The sequence below is a fragment of the Octopus bimaculoides genome, chromosome 14 (genome assembly GCF_001194135.2).
Source record: "Octopus bimaculoides isolate UCB-OBI-ISO-001 chromosome 14, ASM119413v2, whole genome shotgun sequence".
Classification (NCBI taxonomy): Eukaryota; Metazoa; Mollusca; class Cephalopoda; order Octopoda; family Octopodidae; genus Octopus; species Octopus bimaculoides.
In genome coordinates, this window is record NC_068994.1 from 18,138,675 (window position 1) to 18,158,399 (window position 19,725).

Genomic DNA, 19,725 nt, shown 5'->3' on the forward strand with positions numbered 1-19,725 from the left:
ACACACACATGCATGCACACACATACATGCAAATGACTGCATAGCTAAGGATACATACCATAGAAAGACAAAATAGATTAAGCAGAACAAAAGGAGACATGTGGGATAAAGAGTTGTTGAAGAGGTTACAGAATGTTTGATGAAAGAGCTTTGACTAAAACAAAAATGATGATAATAATAATCCTTTCTACTAAAGATACAAGGTCTGAAATTTGGAGGGAGGGGATTAGTCGATTACATTGACCCCTAATGTTTCACTGCTACTTGATTTATCAACCCCGAAAGGATGAAAGGCAAAGTTACCTTGGTGGAATTTGAGCTCAGACCACAGCAACGGGTGAAAAACTGCTAAGTATTTCATCCAGCATGTTAACGATTCTGCCAGCTCGCCTCCTCAATAATAATAATAATAAGAGGCACCTTTTCCTATGACATATAATAGGCACCTTTGCCAATGACAGTAAAAGGTACCCATGCTAGTAACACGTAATATGCACCTGTGCCAGTGACATGCAAAAGGCACCCATGCCAGTGACATATAAAAGCCAACTGTGCTGGTGACACATAAAAGGCACCTGGTACACTCTATGAAGTGATTGGCATTAGGAAGAGCATCCAGCCATAGAAACCAAGCCAAAACAGATTGAATCCAGCTTACTAGTTCCAGTCAAACCATCTAACCCATGCCAGCATGGAAAATGGCTGCTAAATAATGATGATGATGAATGCCTTCAATAACCCATCCACTCATCTATCCATATTTCTCTTTCCACTATTCCTGGGAGGGTTGTGAGAGTGGAGTCCCCAGGAGCCTTCTCCTCAGGGTCCTATCAGAAGCAACTGTCATTAGACTTTCCTGCTGAATTCCCAAGTACAATGAACTGAGATTATGGATATTATCCAACCATCTCATTCTCAGTCTGGCTGTTGGTCTTCTACCAGTTGACTTCGTTTGAAGAATCCACTTTGCAAGCCTTTCCTGCAACATTCTAATCACATGTCCATAGTATCAGAACTGTGACCTCTCAATTCCGAGAAGTAGCGACTTGATTTGGAGTCACCTCCTGACCACTGAGCTCTATACTCATGATTTTTATCTGGAATTTCAGATCGAAAATGATTCTTGTATTTATTTGTTTAATTAATTAATGTTTTTTATATCTTCAGCTGGATTTTAAATATCGTCTACCAACTCCTATGGTAACCCTAATGCATTGTGGTAAATTAACCTCAGGAAAACTAAATACATTCAAAGAAATCATGATTCTTCCTGCACCAAATGTGTCAGTTAAAGAGGTATGTGACTGATATTATTACAACAATATGCTCCACTATTTTTTTTTGGTGGAATTCTGGTTTAAGCACTCCATATAACCCCTCATAACTTTTTTTCATTTTTGGGAATATTCAGAAAATCTTTTGCAAATATGTGTTCCATATACAGGAATTCATATGATTACGTAAAAACATGTATGTGATTTAAGTGCTATTTAGCTATTATTTTTAGCACATCTCACAACCACTTGTTACCCTCCTCATTTCTGTATCACTCCGATGTCTTGATGTTTTTCAATATCTTTCTCCCCATAAACACACTTGATGGTCTATTGCTGGGATTTAAGCAAAAAATTCAGACAATTTTAAACTCAGATTTATAGAGTGTACTGGGTCCTTTTCACATGGAACCAGCACTAACAATGTTCAGTTCTATATTTAAGAGATGAGGAATTATGTACATTATTTATATTATTTACATTTGACAGATATTTGTCCTCATCTTGTTTATTGTTAACACGTTTCAGCTGATATACCCTCCAGCCTTCATCAGGTGTCTTGGTGAAATTTTGAACCTAGTTTTTGTATTTTCCAGTGGTGTTCTCTATTATTTTAACTTCCCACAGGGGGAGGTGGTTTCCATTTTTCCATACATGATCAGCTATACCCGATTTATCAATATCTCCTCGTGTCACAGGAAAATACAAAAGCTAAAAGAAGCAGCATGTATGTTAGGTCACAACAACCTCCTAAGCAGACTGAGTGCAGATATGAGTAGCATATGGGAACCAGTATTAAGGAAGGATAGGAAAATATTAGATTTATAAGCCCTAAAATTCACTCCATAATTGCCTTACAGGCATATGGCGTAGTGGTTAAAAGTGCGGGCTACTAACCCCAAGATTCCGAGTTTGATTCCAGGCAGTGACCTGAATAATAATGATAATAATAATAACAACAACAGCAACAACAACAACAACAACAACAACATCGAAAAATACCTTAGGAATAAGAACCCAAGTTTTAAATTTCCCCAAGACACCTGTGAAGGCTGGAGGGTATATCGGCCAAAATGTTGTGTTAACAACAAACAAGATGAGGACAAATATCCATCAAATGTAAATAATGTACTAACAGAGTTGTCACATATCTTGCAAGACAAAAAGCCCCTCATCTGGGAGGGTCGAGTAGTGGTGGCTTTGTCCCAGTGGAAGATTGATGGGTGGTGGCTTTGTCCCAGCTGATGAGAGATTCATCAAGGTGTTGAGGGGTAGGGATAGATGTCTTGCTGTAAGAGTAGATGCATGGACACCCCAGTTGGATGAGAAAGAAGAGTGAGTTAGAGAGTAAGATAAAGAGAGCAATAGTGCACATACACACATTGCATCTTACATTTGAAAGAAAATATTGGCTTTGCTAAAGTCTGTCCACATAAGGAATGCTATATTTACAATACTAACTGTATTTGCTATCCACATCGCATGAACCAACTTTTTGTGAAGATGAGATGGAATGTTTTCACAACAACATTTTTCCTATGAAAAAGAAAACATCATTTTGCTCATTTTACTTTTAGTTAAGTTACTGAAATGTAAATAAAGATGTAAAGATATTTTAATAATATCTCAAGACATTCTGAAGCAGTTTCACAAAACCCTTTACAAAATAAATGGTAAACAAAGAACTCACTTATTTCTTCTTGTACAATCTGTTTATATATTAAATCTAAACAATCTTCTGTCATAGCAACTCATAGTTTATTGCTTGCACTTATTTCATTTCCCAACCAAGGTTGACCTACCCTATTTTCAGTTGTTGAATCAAACACTGGATTTTTTTTTTTTTAATTTGGCAACATTTTAAAGAAATGAAACCAAAGAATTTGGCATTTTTATACATTTCTCTTGAACATGGAATCTGTTCTATCTAATCCAATTTTATTTGAGTTAAATAGATGACTGGCAGACATTCTACTTCAAACAACAAATAATATTGGTTACAAATTTTGGCAGAAAGTCAGTAATACCAGGGTAGGGGATGGGGTAAGTCAATTGCATCAACCCAGCGATCAACTGGTACTTATTTTATTAACTCTAAAAGGATGAAAGGCAAAGTTGCCCTCGGCAGAATATGAACTCAGTACATAGAAATAAATGAAATGCTGTTAAGCACTGCGTCCAGTGTGCTAACAGTTCTACCAGCTCACTGTTCTCAAAAAACAAGTGATGTTAAAAAGCAATACATATGTCTATTCTATGATGGAGTTGTGTGATCTGATCCACTGAGCAAGTCTTTATCTCTTAATTTTTGTGGATAGTAAATGGTTGAGGAACTAATCACTCCATAGACAGGAAACAAGAAAGCAGTATGGCAAGGAACCAAATCCTGCTGTTACACATGTGTCCTTCCAGTAGCAACCCTCTCCAGCCAGCCAGAGATTGACCACAGTCTCCAGCAGCTTCACATAGCTGCCATAATTGAGTCTAAGGTCCTTTTGAGTTCTAAGGCCCTAATTGAGTTCAGACATGTGGAGATTACCTGATGACAGCTGCTGCTACTGTTGCTGCTACCACCACTGTCACTATTGCTGCTGCTACCACCACTGTCACTATTGCTGCTGCTGCCACCACTGTCACTATTGCTGCTGCTGCCACCACTGTTGCTGTCACTGTTGCTGTCACTGCTGCTGCTGCTGTTGATAGTTTTAAGGATTTTAATGATATTCAGTACATAAAATTTACTTTACCAAGAGGAAATGGTGGTAGTTGTGTGTGTGTGTGTGTGTGTGTGTGTGTGTGTGGTGAGGAGTAAAGAAAAATTAACCCAAGAACTGAACTGGTACTTTCTTCATTGGTCCTGAAAGGATGAGAGGCAAAGTTGATCTAAGGGGCATCTTGAAAACAGAGCATAAAGAGTTAAAATGATGATAATAAGAACTAAAGAAGTTCATCCTGGCACATAGTATTTATATTGTCTAGATACAGAAATCGAAATCATAGCCAATGACTTGGCAAGTAAAGTGACATCACAGCTGGGGCCGATACCAGTGTCACATAACCAACCCATTTAAATGTGCCCCAGAATCATTGGGCAATACGCTGTGCTTGAGAAGACCTATTTTGAGTCAAGTAAAATCAAAATTGTAGTCATGGTCGATGCCAGTGTTACCTGACTGGCTCCCCGTGCCAGTTGCACCATCTGAACATGGTCGATGCCAGTGCTGCCTGACTGGCTCTTGTACCAGTGGCACATAAAAAGCACGCACTACTCTTGAAGTGGTTGGCATTAGGAAGGGCATCCAGCTGTAGAAACCTTGCTAAATCAGATTGGAGCCTGGTGCAGCCTAGTGGCTATCCAGTTCTCACTCAAACTGTCCAACCCATGCCAGCATGGAAAACAATGATAAAGTTGATGACAGGAGAAAATGCATCTCAACAGCTCAACTTCCAAATAAATTACACCTCATAACATGTCTGAGACCATACATCCAGTACACAGATACTTCAAATGACAGGGAATAACACTAAAATTGCAAGCATTCAAAATAAGAAAAAAAACCCATCAAGGCCAAGTGAATCTAGCTTGGCATTGGCAGAGTCAGTAGAACATCTAATAGAATAGGTTGAATTATTTGTTCTGACTCTGTAACTTGTGGTGAAAAGTTGCTGAAGTCAACTTTGATTTTTATCTTTTCGAATTTATCTTTCGAATTGATGGAACTATTAGAGCATCAGTTTGGATGCCTTGTGGTAGCTGCTCTGGCTCTTTGCATTCTAATAGCAATACCTGCAATAGCTCTGGCACCAATCTGTATCAACCTTGCCTTCCCAAAGGAAAGGCAAGGTTGATACAGATTGGTTGCAATCTCACTTTACTTACCAGGTCATTGGCTATGATTTCAATTTCTGTATCCAGAAGCATGGAGAAAGGAGACTTGCCGACATGAGCCGCTTTTAGTCTTTTTACACACACACACACGCATGCATGCATGCACGCATGCACGCACGCACGCACGCACGCACGCACACAGAATCTTACCCAGACCTACCTTGAGATACAGAAACCTATGGTAAGCCATAACGGAAGGAAGCTCAAGATTAAAAGAGGTTTGAGATAAAAGGAGGCTCAAGATCAAACGAAACTCAAGATTAAAGGAGGTTCAAGATTAAAGGAGACTCAAAATTAAAAGAAGATCAAGGAGGTTCATGATTAAACATCACCATGACTGAAGGAGGCTCTAGATACAGTCATATAAAGTGACCATATTTGATTGCTAGCTATTTTATCAACTTAGTAGGGATAAGAGAAAGTGCATCTGCTAGGATTTGAATTGTAAATCCAAAAATACAAGACTAAATTCTGAAGTTTCTAGCATTTCTTTAAGACTTTTTGCTCTAAAAGGAATCTTAACACAAGTTTTGTTTTAAGTGATTTGTTGCTATCTTTGTTTTCTTTCCTACTCAATTTTTGATGCTATGAGAATTACCTCAAACTGTATCACTGAATCCGTATTATAATTTTGTTAAGGACAACTATAATCAACAAAAATATAATAAAGAAACCAATGTTCAGCCTTCATTAAAATTTTCACTTCAAGATATAAAGAGCAATATTGATATTTCATAAATGTGACATTCTTTATAGTGCTCAGTCAATGCTGTTTCCCATTTTTTTCAATAGCTGTGTATTGTATACCTATTTTGTGTGTGTGTGTGTGTGTGTGTCCATGTGTATGTACAGTTCTCACTTGATAAGAATAGTGACGTTGTTAAGAAGTATACAGAATGGTATTCATTCATTCAGTCATCCTCTTATTTTGTTCCTTCATTCCAAGGGGTTAAAATTTAGGTTGACATTAAATGAAGAAATAGATAAAAATAGCCATTGATACTAGTATTAAAGTACTATTTTCAATTCAGTGTTGTCTTGGATTCATTGAGAATTGTAAATTCTGAAGAAAATAAACAAAAATGCACGATTGAGTTAAAATGGTTTCATTCATGTTCTCTAAATATATCAAAGTAGCTGTGACAAGTTATGCTGACTTTAATAAAATGTACATATGGTGTGAAGCTTCATTTTCAACATCAAGGATTATATGCCAAATGGATGAATGTATTACAGTATACCTAAAAATAGGGGAAAGTTGCAGATATGCTCAAAGGAAGTTGAGTGTACAGATGTAGTGGTAAATGGATATGAGTAGATACCTACATATAATATAGTGTGGGGAAGAAAGTTCAATACCCGTGGTGAAACTGTTGCATATGAGCATTGGCCACTTTTAGTTAGTTCTCTTACCATACTTTGCTTAAATTATGCAAATTACCTAGGTCGTAAATGCTTTTCCTCTGTTTTATAGAAGTCTAAATCCTTTGGCTACTGGAAATAAGGTTGGAAAATTGTCATGCTGGTGATGGTTACAGAATCAGAAATATGTTCATGACTATCCTCTTATCTCCAGACAATAAGCTTGTCCTTTTCCTTAATGGCATATCAGTTTTAGAGAGTTCTTGAATATTGAGATTATCTCCCTCCTCTCAAATGGAGCTGGTCTTCATTGTCATTTTGATAATTATGACACACCCTCTAGAGGTAGAGATAAATTTAATAAATCGAGAATTATTGATAAGTGATCTGGCAAGCTCAGAGAAGTTCTTGTGTGAGCTTGACCAAACTCTGCTAGTTGAAGGTATAATTGTTGAGTTGATCATAGAAAAGGTGAAATCCTACATGAACATTTTAAAAACACTCACAGGAAGTACATTTAGCAAATGCAAAAGAAAAAGAAACAATAAATAAAAACAACACCAGTGTACAAATGATATATTAGATCCATTAAATATGGTATGCTTGTTTTATCTGTACCATTTCCAGATTTTTTCACTGCAAACTACAAAAATCATATGAGCCAGATAGGAAGCTTCTATGCTCAATATGCTAGAAATAGTAACCAAATCTTATACAAATCCCACTTTATTATCTTAGAGAAGGATACATTGTATAATGTGATCATAGAAGGACTGTGTTGGGAAAGGTAAAAGATATTTAATGCAGAAATTCCTTTAACCCTTCAGCATTAAGATTACTTTCTCAAATTATTTATTCATATTGTTTTGAATTAATCATGCGTTATCTTATAGCTTTGAGATTTTGATAAGATTGTTTATTTTTAGAATGACATTGTAGGGTAGGTGAGATAGGTTAGATCTGGTCAGTTTGAACATAAATCAAGCAGAATATTTTGGCTGGATATAGCCTGTTTAACCCTTTAGCATTCAGATTGCTTTTTCAAATGTAATGCTTTTTTTTAAATATCTTTTTGAATTAATCTTGTATTATCTCATAGCTTCAAAGATTTTGATATGATTGTAGGCTTGATGTGAGACACAAGATATGGCTAGCTTTAATATAAAACAGGTAGAATACTTGGGCTGGATATGATGGGTTTAAATGCTAAGGGGTTAATCATTACACTTCATATCAGGTTGCATGTTGCATCCAAAATACTCCAAATCAAATACTACCAGGATCAAGGAGAGCAAGTGCTAAAATTTGATGTCTTTGATATTAAGTGTTCAGTCACCCTCAAAATTCAGACAGACCTATAATGCCATCATAAAAACGCTGTCTCTGTTTTGTTATGGTTAAATGAATTCAAAAACATATACACTCAACATTGCACTGATATGAAAAACCTCATTAGCCCCTGATATTGTGCTGAGAGGCACATCACTACAGAAATATGTATAAAAGAACAGCAGCTGATGAATTGTGACTGAGTCAGTCTCTCTTACTTTAACTGTGGTGTCGGTTTCATGTAAAAAGCACCCAGTATACACTGTAAAATGGTTGGTGTTAGGGAGGGCATCCAGCCATAGAATCCAAGCAAATCAGACCAAACCATTCAGCCCATTTCAGTATGGAAAATGCATGTTAAAGGATGATGATGATGTTTGCAGTGTATTTCTTCTTTTTATTTTGAGTAACATCTGTTTTTTTTCTGCAATTTTGCATTCTCTTGAAAAATAACTGAGTAGAATCAGTTATTTTTCAATTCACCAGCAAGTGCAATACAAAACTACAAGCATACATGAGCAAACAGGACACTAAAGAACATCTGATATGCACCTTATACAATAAGCTACAGGATGGTGGAATGTGCAGTGTGATTCTTAATTGGGCTGAAATATGTCATATCTGGAGCCCTGGGTCTGTGAATTGGACCTAATCTTTTCACTAACTAAGTATAGGCTTGCTAGATCTGAGCTGATTAAAGTTACAATGTAATAAGACTGCTACTGTTTTGTTGCATATTTGGATAACACTTTCCTTTGAATTTAGAAGACAACTAAGATGTTTTACTCATTAAAACTCTTGACATAGAAACTTTATATTCCAGAACTGGCAAAACTGCTGTTATAGAGTAAGAACACCAAATCTTGCAGATATAGAATACTCTAACACCTGTAAAATGAATAAATATTACAAAGGTATGGATGTATGTATGTGTGTATATATATATATATATATATATATATATATAGATAATATACAAACACACACACACCTGTATGTATGCATCCTTCACAAGCAAAAGGAAGTGAACTAAAGGATGAGAAAACTGAAAAACTGTTACTCTTCAAGAATATTCTTAAGAATATTTTTCTGTAATGATTCATGGCAGAAATGCCATAAACTGGTGATTCATCTATTGCAAACCTGTAATTAATGATAGTATTGTTCCCCAGTTGTCATTGAAAATGAGAAAAAATGTCTGTTTGTCAGAGTTAACCAAGAAGCAAAATAAGCATGCGCTTAGGGCATCAAGGGAAGGAGGCACACAGAAATGGTAAATGGCTTACAGTACAAAAGAAATCACTTTAAAAATTGCTAAAATAATATTCAAGATACCTTATCTTTACTAAATATAGAAACAGAATTATGTAAGAATAATTTTGAGGATCTGATCAAAGATTTTGCAATTAAAAAAAGTAGAAGTAAACTTTTCAAATATAAGTGAAGTGGAAGTTTACAAAAATAAACATTATTTTCCATCTTACTGTTAGTTTTGTTTCATTTTGAAAAAAAAAGAAATTTATTTTATGTCAGAAAATATATTTTCAATTTTGTTACCCTTTTGCAAAATTGAAACAAACAATAAAATTAACAGTTTAGCATTCAGATTTTTCTATCAAATTTAATGCTTATTTTCACATTCTTTTGAATTAATCATGCATTATCTCATGATTTGGGGATTTTGATCAAATGATTGTTTTATTTTTAGAAAGATATTGTAGGATAGGTGTAAGAGACTTGATCTGGCATTTGAACAACAAACAGGTAGAATATTTGTGCTGGATATGACTGGTTTAAATGATAAAAGGTTAAATTCGCACCAAACCTTATGGAATTATGAATATATAATGGAATTCTAGTTTCTACTCTTCTATGTTTCCTAGTAAGTTTACTTTTATTTCTAGTCTGTACAAAAATGCCAGTGCCTTATCTGGGATATACATTATACTCTAATGACCCCAATCTGTCATGCTTTTAGTTGTTGCTTTATTGTGACTATATTGTAAATGTAATATGCTGAAAGGTCCAGTTTAATCACTTTCTGTGTCAGGCTGAATTTCCTTGAGAACTATTTTCAGAGTATGCATGTCTGTGGAGTGCTCAGCCACTTGCACATTAATTTAACGAGCTGTGTTGTGGATTAGATCAACTGGAACCCTTGTCGTCATAACTGATGGCAGGCTAGTTAGTTACTTTCAATAAATCTTGAAATACAATCAATAATTTGGAAAAAAATTTAACAAAATAATTAATTTTTTCTATACTGGTTTCAAATTTTGGCACAAGGCTAGCAAGTTCGAGAGAGGGTGCTAATCAATTACATTGACCCTGGTGCTCAACTGGTACTTATTTTATTGATCCCAAAAGGATGAAAGGCAAAGTCAACCTCAGTGGAATTTGAACTCAGAACATAAAGACGGATGAAATGCTGCTAAGCATTTTGCCCAACATGCAAATGATTCTGCCAGCTTACTGCCACCTAATATTTTAAATCTCACCAGAGCTAGTGCCATGTAAAAAGTTCTCAGTCCACTCTGTAAGGTGGTCGGCATTAGGAAGGGCATCCTGCTGTAAAAACCTTGCCAAAACAGATAGTGAAGCCTGGTGTAGTTTTCTAGTTTACCAGCTCCTGTCAAAATGTCCAGTGCATGCCAGCATGGGAAATGGACATTGAATGATGATGATGACGGTGATGATGATGATGATGATGATGATGATGATGATGATGATGATGATGATAAGTTTGTATTTAGAACGTCATAAGTTTCCTACTTTAAACAGAAACACTTCAAAGCAGGAGATTTTAAGAATATCTCATGAATCATATTCTCAGGTGGAATCAAAAGGGTTAATTATTGAATTCTTTTGTCTAGCCTTTGTATTATCACTTAAGTTCTAATTGGAGTGCTTTGTTGTCATTTTGGCATGTTTTCCTATGTTCTACACTGATATTATTACACATTAAATGTTGAAAATTAAAATTTCTGATGTAAAATTGCTAAGCTTTCTTTTTTACAACATATGGCTGTTGAAATGCTTTCATTTGAAGAACATTATACAACATTTCAAATATGAAACACATGAACTACCATGCTGTTATAGCAACATACTCACTAAATGTTCTACAGATGGTAATTACATCAAATGGAACATAAATAGCAACAGACAAGACCTTGTATATAGATACAGCTTGTTGTTTACAAGGTATGTTTATTTGTAGTAGTTGTTTTTGCTAATATTAGTGCACTAACTAGTATTCACTGGTACCCCATACTTCATATTGGTTTCCTTATCCAAAATCTTAGATTTATAGGGAATGAGCAGTAAGATTGCATGCTATCACTGTTTTTTTCCAAGTGGTGTAATTACATTGAAATGGCTTCATCAAGGAACTTAAACTTAATTTCATTTTTGACTTGTAAATCTGTGTGTTCTCTGTAGTACTTAGTGTTCTTCAAATTTAATATTACCTCAGCTAGCCATCTACAGTTGTCATGCGCTTAGTTAACAAATCATATGGCAGCCACATGGACACATCTCATTTGGAGTAAGAAAGAAAAGGCACCTGTGCTGGTGACACGTAAAAGACACCCAATACACTCTGTAGAGTGGTTAGCATTAGGAAAGGCATCCAGCCATAGAAACCAATCCAAATCAGACTGAAGCCTGGTGCAGCTCTCTGGCTTACTAGTTCTAGTCAAACCATCTAACAACCCATGCCAGCATGAAAAACAGACATTAAATGATGATGAGGAGGAGTCAATAAATTTCTTATATTATATTTCAAAGAATATAATCTGGTGAAATAATTGGTCTGCTTGAAATGATTTTTGGTGATTTTTGATCAATTTTAGGGACACCTTCAAAATATTCCATATATTTTTATTGTGTAAATAACTAGTGGGGCATTTCATTTTTAGTACTTATTTTAGTACTTTAGTAGTTAGGTAATCCCTTTAACATCTACAATGTAATGATATTTTGCTGCTCATTCATTTATTTATTTTGAAGAATGAAACAGATGAGAATGAAATTTTATCACAGATGGTCATAGTTTATCACAAATTAATTTTCCTGGCTATGTTGTGTGGTCAGTACTGGTGACACATTAAAGGTAGCTGTAATGGTAGCACATGTGAGGCACCCATGCCAGTGACACATAAAAAGCATTCATGCCAGTGACACATTAAAGGCCCCTGTGCTGGTGACACATAAAAGACACCCAGTATACTCTATGGAGTGGTTGGTGTTAGGAAGAGCATCTAGATGTAGAAACCAAGCCAAATCAGAGTGGAGCCTTGTGCAGCTCTCCAGCTTACAGTTCCAGTCAAACTGTCTAACCCATTACCCATGCCAGCATGGAAAATGGATACTAAATGATGATGATGATGATACCTATTGTCATTGTTTGATACCTTGTATCAGTTTTACTCAGGTATATCTATAGATTAACAGTTACATAATCAACTGTTTAATAGTAACATTCTGGTGAAGCCCCTGTGACATAATTTTAAAGAATAAGCATTTGATTATTAGAAATGCAATGTAGCAGTTTCTGAATATTCCAGTCATGCTTAGTAGTAAGTTATACTACTAAGCACATTTTAGCAAAATTTAGAGGCCCCTCTGTTAGATGAAGCTGCAAATCAACACTAGATGATGGTTATTCAGATGTAGGAAAGGAAATCCATCTTCTCCATCCACTATTCCTGGGTGAGTCATGGGGGTGGGTACACTTACTGGCTGAATTCTCAAGCATGACCAACTGAGACAATGGGTATTGTCCAACTATTTCATTCTTGATCTACCACTAGGTCTGTTGCCAGTTGGCTTGGCTTGAAAAATTTGCCCCATGATTCTTTCCTGCAACATTTTAATCACATGTCCATAGTACTGGAGCTGTGACCTCTTAATGCAGAAAAGTAGCAGCTTGACCTGGAGAGACTCCCTGATATCAGAGCTATGTACCCTATTGTTACTCCAGAAGTCCTTTGGAGGAATCCTGTTTCTGGCCACTTGCATTTGTGATCACACTCTTTTAGTTATTACATGACATTCATGATCTTAGGTGAAGATATGCATGAAAACCAAATTGAAGATAATGAGTTTGGCTTTTTTACTAAAATACCACCGACAGTTAGGCATTCCTTAGGACAGCTTGATGCAAATCAGTGACCAGTTTAGTGGATGAAGTAGACATCCCAATAGGAAGCAGGTGGTAGTAGAATAGTAAGAAGTAAAAGACATGCCTTGGAAGAATGGAAGTCTGCAACTTTTAGTGACAGTGAAATGAAAGTGGTTCAGTAGAGCTACAATTAGAGATTGATGAATGAAGGTTGATATTGGTTTCAAATTTGGGCACAAGGTCAGTAATTTGGGGGAAAGAGCAAATCGATTACATCAACCCCAGTACTCAACTGGTACATATTTTATTAACCCCAAAAGGATGAAAGGCAAAGTTGACCTCGACAGCATTTGAACTCAGAATGTAAAGACAAGATGCAAAGCATTTTGCTTGGTATACTAATGATTCTGGCCATCCTAAGATTAGCTTTAGCATGATTAGTAAGGCTATTAAGAAAATGAAAGCAGAGAAAGCAGAAATTCCAGTAGGGATAGCTGGTAAGATGTTGGAGGTTATCAGGAAATGTATATTATAAAATAGTATGTATAACATAGGCAAGTTACTTAGTTAAAGAAACAATGGAGGAAGGTGTTATTTTTAGTAACTGGCATAACTGCATTATCATCACAACAAAGGGCATGTGAGGAGAAATTTTTAATGTCTTGAATTAATGGACCAAGTCCTAAAAGTAGTTGAGAAAGTTTTAACAAAGATCAATGTTAGGTTAACTTGGATAGGATGCAGTTCTTTTTAGCTTGTACCAGAGATACCACAGATTCCTTATTTCTAACGAGACAACAAGAGAAATTCTTATCTGGAAACAAGTCACACTACTATTCTTATCTGGAAAAGCCCTTCAACAGAGTCCCTTATTCTATAGTCCAGTGGGAGCTAAGGAAACTAGTTGTAGATGAATGACTTGTGGGAGCCTTGTAGATCAGTGTTTCTCAACCATTTTTTGCTTATGGACCCCTTTGATTCCTATTTTACTCTACTGGACCTTCATACCAATTCAATGTTTTTTAAAAAATCTATTATAATTAAATATTAGGAATTGTATTAAAAAATTTTTATATTTTGTGTATTGTAGAAGTATAACTAATTTATTGCACATAAATTTTAACAAGACCTTGTATGGACCCCAGTTGAGGACTACTATTGTAAATTATGAATGAGGATGCTATTAGCCAAGTTAGGCTTGGCAATGAGTTTAGTGAGTTAGGATTTCTTCATGCCTTTGTTCACCATTCCCTCTGTTCATTATAGTTCTTGAGGCTTTATCCCTAGAGTTTAAGCTTGCTTGTGCAGTTCTACTCCCATATAATTACAGGAGCTCAGTAAATAGTGTTATAGTTAGAAGAGTGAAGGAGGAATGGATATTAGAAAGATGTGTCGTGGGGAAGACTTGACAGGTACAGATTGGATGCGAGGGCATAGACATAAGCAATATGCTTTTAGGTTCTTATCATTGCTGTGATGGATGGTTTTCTCAAGTAGAGCAATCATCTTAGTCCTTTCTCCGCTCCTCCATACAGCTCAATGACTTTAGGTTGGTCTTCACTACTTCATTCCACATCTTCCTGTGTCTCCCTCTTCCACAAGTTTCAGCTTCATAAAGAAGTGATTGCCAATTCTTTATGCAACTGTCCTCATATGCTTCACATGACTAAACAAACACAGTCTTCTCTCTTGCACACTACATCCGATGCCTTTTATGCCCATTTTTTTCTCTCAGCACATTTGCTGAGCATGGTAGCTTGGTTTCTTTCTAGTCTTTACATGTCCTCTGCATTCATAGCCTATATTTCACTACCATGTAGCATTGCTGTACATAAGGAAAGCAATTACCTGAAACTTAATATTCTGTATTCAAGCCATAAAAATGGGTTAAAAGAAATGCAATGAGATCTCTGGCAGACTGACACCAAACCAGGCTATCAGTGTGATAGATGCACGAGAGTGTTAGCAATAAGAACAGCTAATCAATGAACATCATAGGCAGTACCTTAGATGTAATTAATAGATTCTGATAGCTAGGTGAACTAATTAGTAGCTTGAGTAAACAAAGATAGAAATTAAGTGGCAACAAGATTTCTCTCTATGTTTTACAGCATACTTATATGAAGCATGTGCGAGAAATATAATATCACATGGTAATGATACACGATATTGAACAGGTGGGGCTGAGTGGTAAGTAATTTGCTTCTCTTCCACATGGCTCCATGTTCAGTCCTCCTGCATGTCACCTTGAGAAAGTCTCTTCTGCTATAGTCCTGGGTTGACCAAAACCTTGTGAGTGGATTTTGTAGGCAGAAACTGAAAGAAGTCCATCCTGTATTTTTGTGTACCATGGACTACATTGTCCAATATGCCCATTTTTTTCAAATAAGTTGGATGCACTTTGAAGGAAATTTGGCTTCTATTTCTATCGACTGCATTGAGGTTCCTTCACTGGATATCCATTTAGTGTGTGTGTGTGTGTGTGTTTGTTTTTGTCTCCACTTCTCCCACTGCTTGACAACCAGTGTTGGTTTGTCTATGTCCTTGCTCAATAGAATTAGTATCAAGCTTGAAAAGAAAAATAACTACTGGGTTCTGTCTGTTTGACTTAAAACCCTTCAAAGGTGGTGCTCCAGCATAGCCACAATCCAATGACTGAAACAAGTATAAGATAAAAGATTTGTTGTTAGAAATGAGCATCACTTGTCAGATGTACACTGTTAACCTGCATGTGAAGCTGGCCATAAGTTATCTGAGAGTGCAGTTGGGCATTAAAGACATCCATTGAAGTGTGTGGAAGTATATGGTAAAAGTAGTAATTGTTTTGATATGGTCAGTGATGTGAATGGATAATGATTGAAATTGCTGTCTGTTCTGGGAGGGCACTCTTGGCAGAGGAAGACCAAAGATGTTGCAAATAGTCAAATCAGATCTCAAAAATATTTAGCAGCATCCAAGAGATGATAAAAGAACTAAATTGACTGAAAATATTGTAGCAGACCTGTCCAACCCAGATAATAAGTAAAAGGGGCATTGAAATCTCATTGTTTTCATTGCTGTCATTGTTACTGTTGTCATTATTAATGATGATGATGACAGTAGCAATGATGTCATTGATGGGAATGACAATACAATCTTATGTGATAATTGCAGCAGAAACTGGAAAATATATTAGTTTATTGCATGTAAAACTCTCATTGAATATTCCAGGGTGGTGGATAAACTAAAGGCTGAATGGGAAAATGCTTTATTGAATATTTCACTGTATAAATCTGAAGCCAAGAAATATTACATCAGCCTTACTTCACAAAGTCATATCAGTCTTGATTCCTCAAGATTTGTTATTAAATGGATTTCAGCATGATTCAGAGCTTGGGGTTGAGTGAATTACTGGGTAAGCTAAAATTTTTAGAGTTTATGCCCTTGCTTATGATAATGTTCTAATTGTCCTTTGGAAATACTGCCTCCTCTTCCTCCTCCAGTTGGCCTTAATCAAACAAATCCATGATCAAAGGCATTCAATTCATCTTATTCACAGCAATAGTGTCTCCTGATCTATATTACCCGCTATGTCTTTTTTTAAAAGATAGTAGGGTATAGTATAAAGGAGATTTTGTTGCTATTTCTTGCAGCTTTGATCATCATTATAGAGGCTCCCTTATTAGCTCGTACCTGTAGTGTTGTAATACTAGCAAATAATTATAGTGATTATTCATTTCCACTCATTTAAAAATACTCAATATTTCTTTTCTTTGTCATAACTTACTATAGCTTCTACATATTGACCCAATGGAGCTAGTCCTCTTGTCTGGAGTGTTTCTGTATATTTTGTTGATGTAGAAGTTGTTGAAATCTATATATGCTGGTTTCTAGTTTGTTGTTGTTTAATCCTAAGTCAAAGGCCTGCTTGTAGCAACCTTTCTGTATTTTTGTATACCTAGGGCTACATTGTCCAATATGTCCCTTTTTTTTTCAAGTAAACAGGATGCATTTTGGAGGAAATTTGGTTTCTGTTTCAAGTGTCTCTCAACTGGATATCCATTTAGCTGTTACCTTAGTTGTAAGAGATTTAAAATTACATTAATTGTTTGAAAGATAAATGTATGTAAATATCGGTTTCAGAGTAAAATAATTTACTCTATAAATATCTTTACATAGTGGCTGTATAGGAAAGTATTGGAACAGCTTGGTTGATACTTAGGGTTTAGAATGTACCTACACAAAAGCTGTAATTCATCTTGACAGTCTAGCAGAATGATAGATGAGTGGCTTCTTAAATATATGCAAAGAATTCTTTTAATTTCTTGCTAAGACAATACCTAGTAAAACAAAAATATTGCTGAGTGTTTTATTGAATAAATTTGATGTAAAATGAATTACTACATGGTGCATTCTGTTTTGAGCATGAGAGTAGAAAATATGTAAGTTTTATGTAATAATTTAACTGTACTTTTATAGATCAGATGAAGGTCATTTAGGGATTAGTACTGGAGCTGTTTTACTTTTAAAGAAATGTGTAATGTTTTTTTCCCTCCTTTCTTGTAAGGTAGTTGGCATTAGGAAGGGCATCCAGCCATAAAAAAAAACATGCCAAAACAGACCTTGCAAGTGCTGTTGCCATGTCAAAAGTACCCAGTCCACTCTGTAAAGTAGTTGTCATTAAGAAGGACATCCATCTATAAAAACCATACCAAAACAGATACTGAAACCTGGTATAGTCGTCTGGCTCACGAGTTCCTGTCAAACTGTCCAACCTGTGCCAGCATGGAATATGGATGTTAAATGAGGATGATGACGATGATGATAAAGCCAGATATTTGGGGTTAGAACTGTAGTTTCAATGCCTGACTTATGTACACGTGCTTGGATCACACATTCTGGAAAGAATGTTTATTTAGTGGGTATTATTTCATTAGATTTATGGAAATCCAATTTTGTGCTCCTGAACTAAGTAGAAAAAAATTAGCTTGCCCAAGGTGACAACTGAATGGCTGTAGTAAGATTTGCAATTTGTTCTTGATAGACTGTCCCACCATCTTTGTACTATTTACTAACTCCTGGCAGACCACTTTGTCTGTTGCAGATTAACATTCTAAACAGATTTTTCTGTTAAATTGTCAGTTGTAGCTGTAAGAAAGTTCCTTGACAATTTATAAGAAGAATAACTCAGAAACCCATTTGAGGGATCGTAGCTCCTGTACTATGGGCATGTGATTAAGATGTCACAGGAAAGAATTGAAGACAAATTCTTCAAGCAGAGCCAACCAGCAGGAAACCCAGGAGTAGACTGAGAGCAAGCTGGTTGATTAAAATCCATAGTTTCAGTTGGTCATATTTAGGAATCCAGCCAGTAAGTGTAATTATGGGTGTTTCTGATTGGACCCTATAGAGGAGGTGCCTGAAAACTCTAATCCAACAACCACTCCCAGAAATAGTAGTAGGGGTAGAAGAGGGCGAGATGGCTTGATGGAATAACAGAAATAGCTGTACAAAGTGCTGCAAGGGTCTCAGTGGAAAGAACTGGTTATGATATTGAAACAGTGGCTGACATTGCAGCGAGATAGCTTTTTAGGGAAGTTGTGCTAACTTGGCAACATAATTACAAGTATTCTTTGGAGGGTAGAGAAATTAAAACTAATTGCTGGTACAACTTCATAGTGCAGTAAACTGCCTTTCACTCTTGAAAATTGGCATAATTTAATAGCTGAATATCATGTTGCTACTACTCTGAGCTTCACATAATTCTGGCAGTGAGCAAACAGTTATAAGAAAGAACTATATTAACCTAACTAACTAGCAAGGTATCATTTTTGGAACTTGTTATAATTTCTCTGAATGATCAGTTGCTTAATATAAATCCATAGGAATGATCTGAAGAGTGCTGAGGTCATTATTTCATTGTCTATATTTAAATCATTTCTACCTCAAAGACATAAATAGTTTTTATGTTTTGTTTGTATTTTGCAGCCATTTGTATTAGTTTTTCATTATTCTTTAGTTGATATTTTTGAAGCTCTACAGAGGATATTTTATATAAGTTTTCTTGTTGCATAAGGCTCCTATCTCCCTTTATTTGTGGTAAATATAATCTATGTCAGATATTGTGGTGTATTCTAAATGCAGTCTGTGTGTGTGTGTGTGTAACATTTTTTTTTCTGTATTGTTTGATTCATTTACCATCCATTTAAGAATATCCTAATTGTAGCTTATTATTGGACAGTTACAGTAGTAATGTCTATTACTTTATATTTTGTATGCAGCTCTGTTTTAAGTGTTAATCTGGATAATTTCAAATTACATGCTTAATCTATCAAGTTTTTCTCCCATAACTCTTGCATGCTTTGATTGTTCAGCTGTTTCTAAGTCAATTAGAGGTATTAAGAGGCATCCTGTTTAAGCTAAGATACAAGACAGATGTGTTGAATATGTGAATGATATCACTATCATGCAGTTGGACATCATAGAAATGGAAGTAGTCAGGACCACACTGAAGGAATATGAGGTAGAAATTAATCACGATAAATCAAAGGACTGTTCACTGACAAAATTCTGTGCTGCACAAAATCCTGAGATGCAGCACAGAATTTTGTCAGTGAACAGGTCGCAGTCTCAAAGCGACGAAAATATTTTGACAAATTAAATTTAAATGTTGAAGTGAATCTAACGGTTTTTGTGTGTTATTTTAAATGGCTTATAAACACCTTCCATGCTGCAATTGTATACACACACACACACACACACACACA

General features: G+C 35.7%; 1 protein-coding gene across 1 annotated transcript in view; it reads left to right on the forward strand.

Moving 5' to 3' along the window:
* The first annotated feature begins 1,173 nt into the window (after positions 1-1,173).
* Positions 1,174-19,725, forward strand: part of LOC106877636 (enolase 4) — an 87,240-nt gene continuing 68,688 nt past the window's right edge. The window contains exon 1 of the mRNA XM_014926583.2: positions 1,174-1,296. Coding sequence (XP_014782069.1) covers positions 1,198-1,296 — 99 coding nt within the window. The 5' untranslated portion in view covers positions 1,174-1,197. The remainder of the gene's footprint in view (positions 1,297-19,725) is intronic.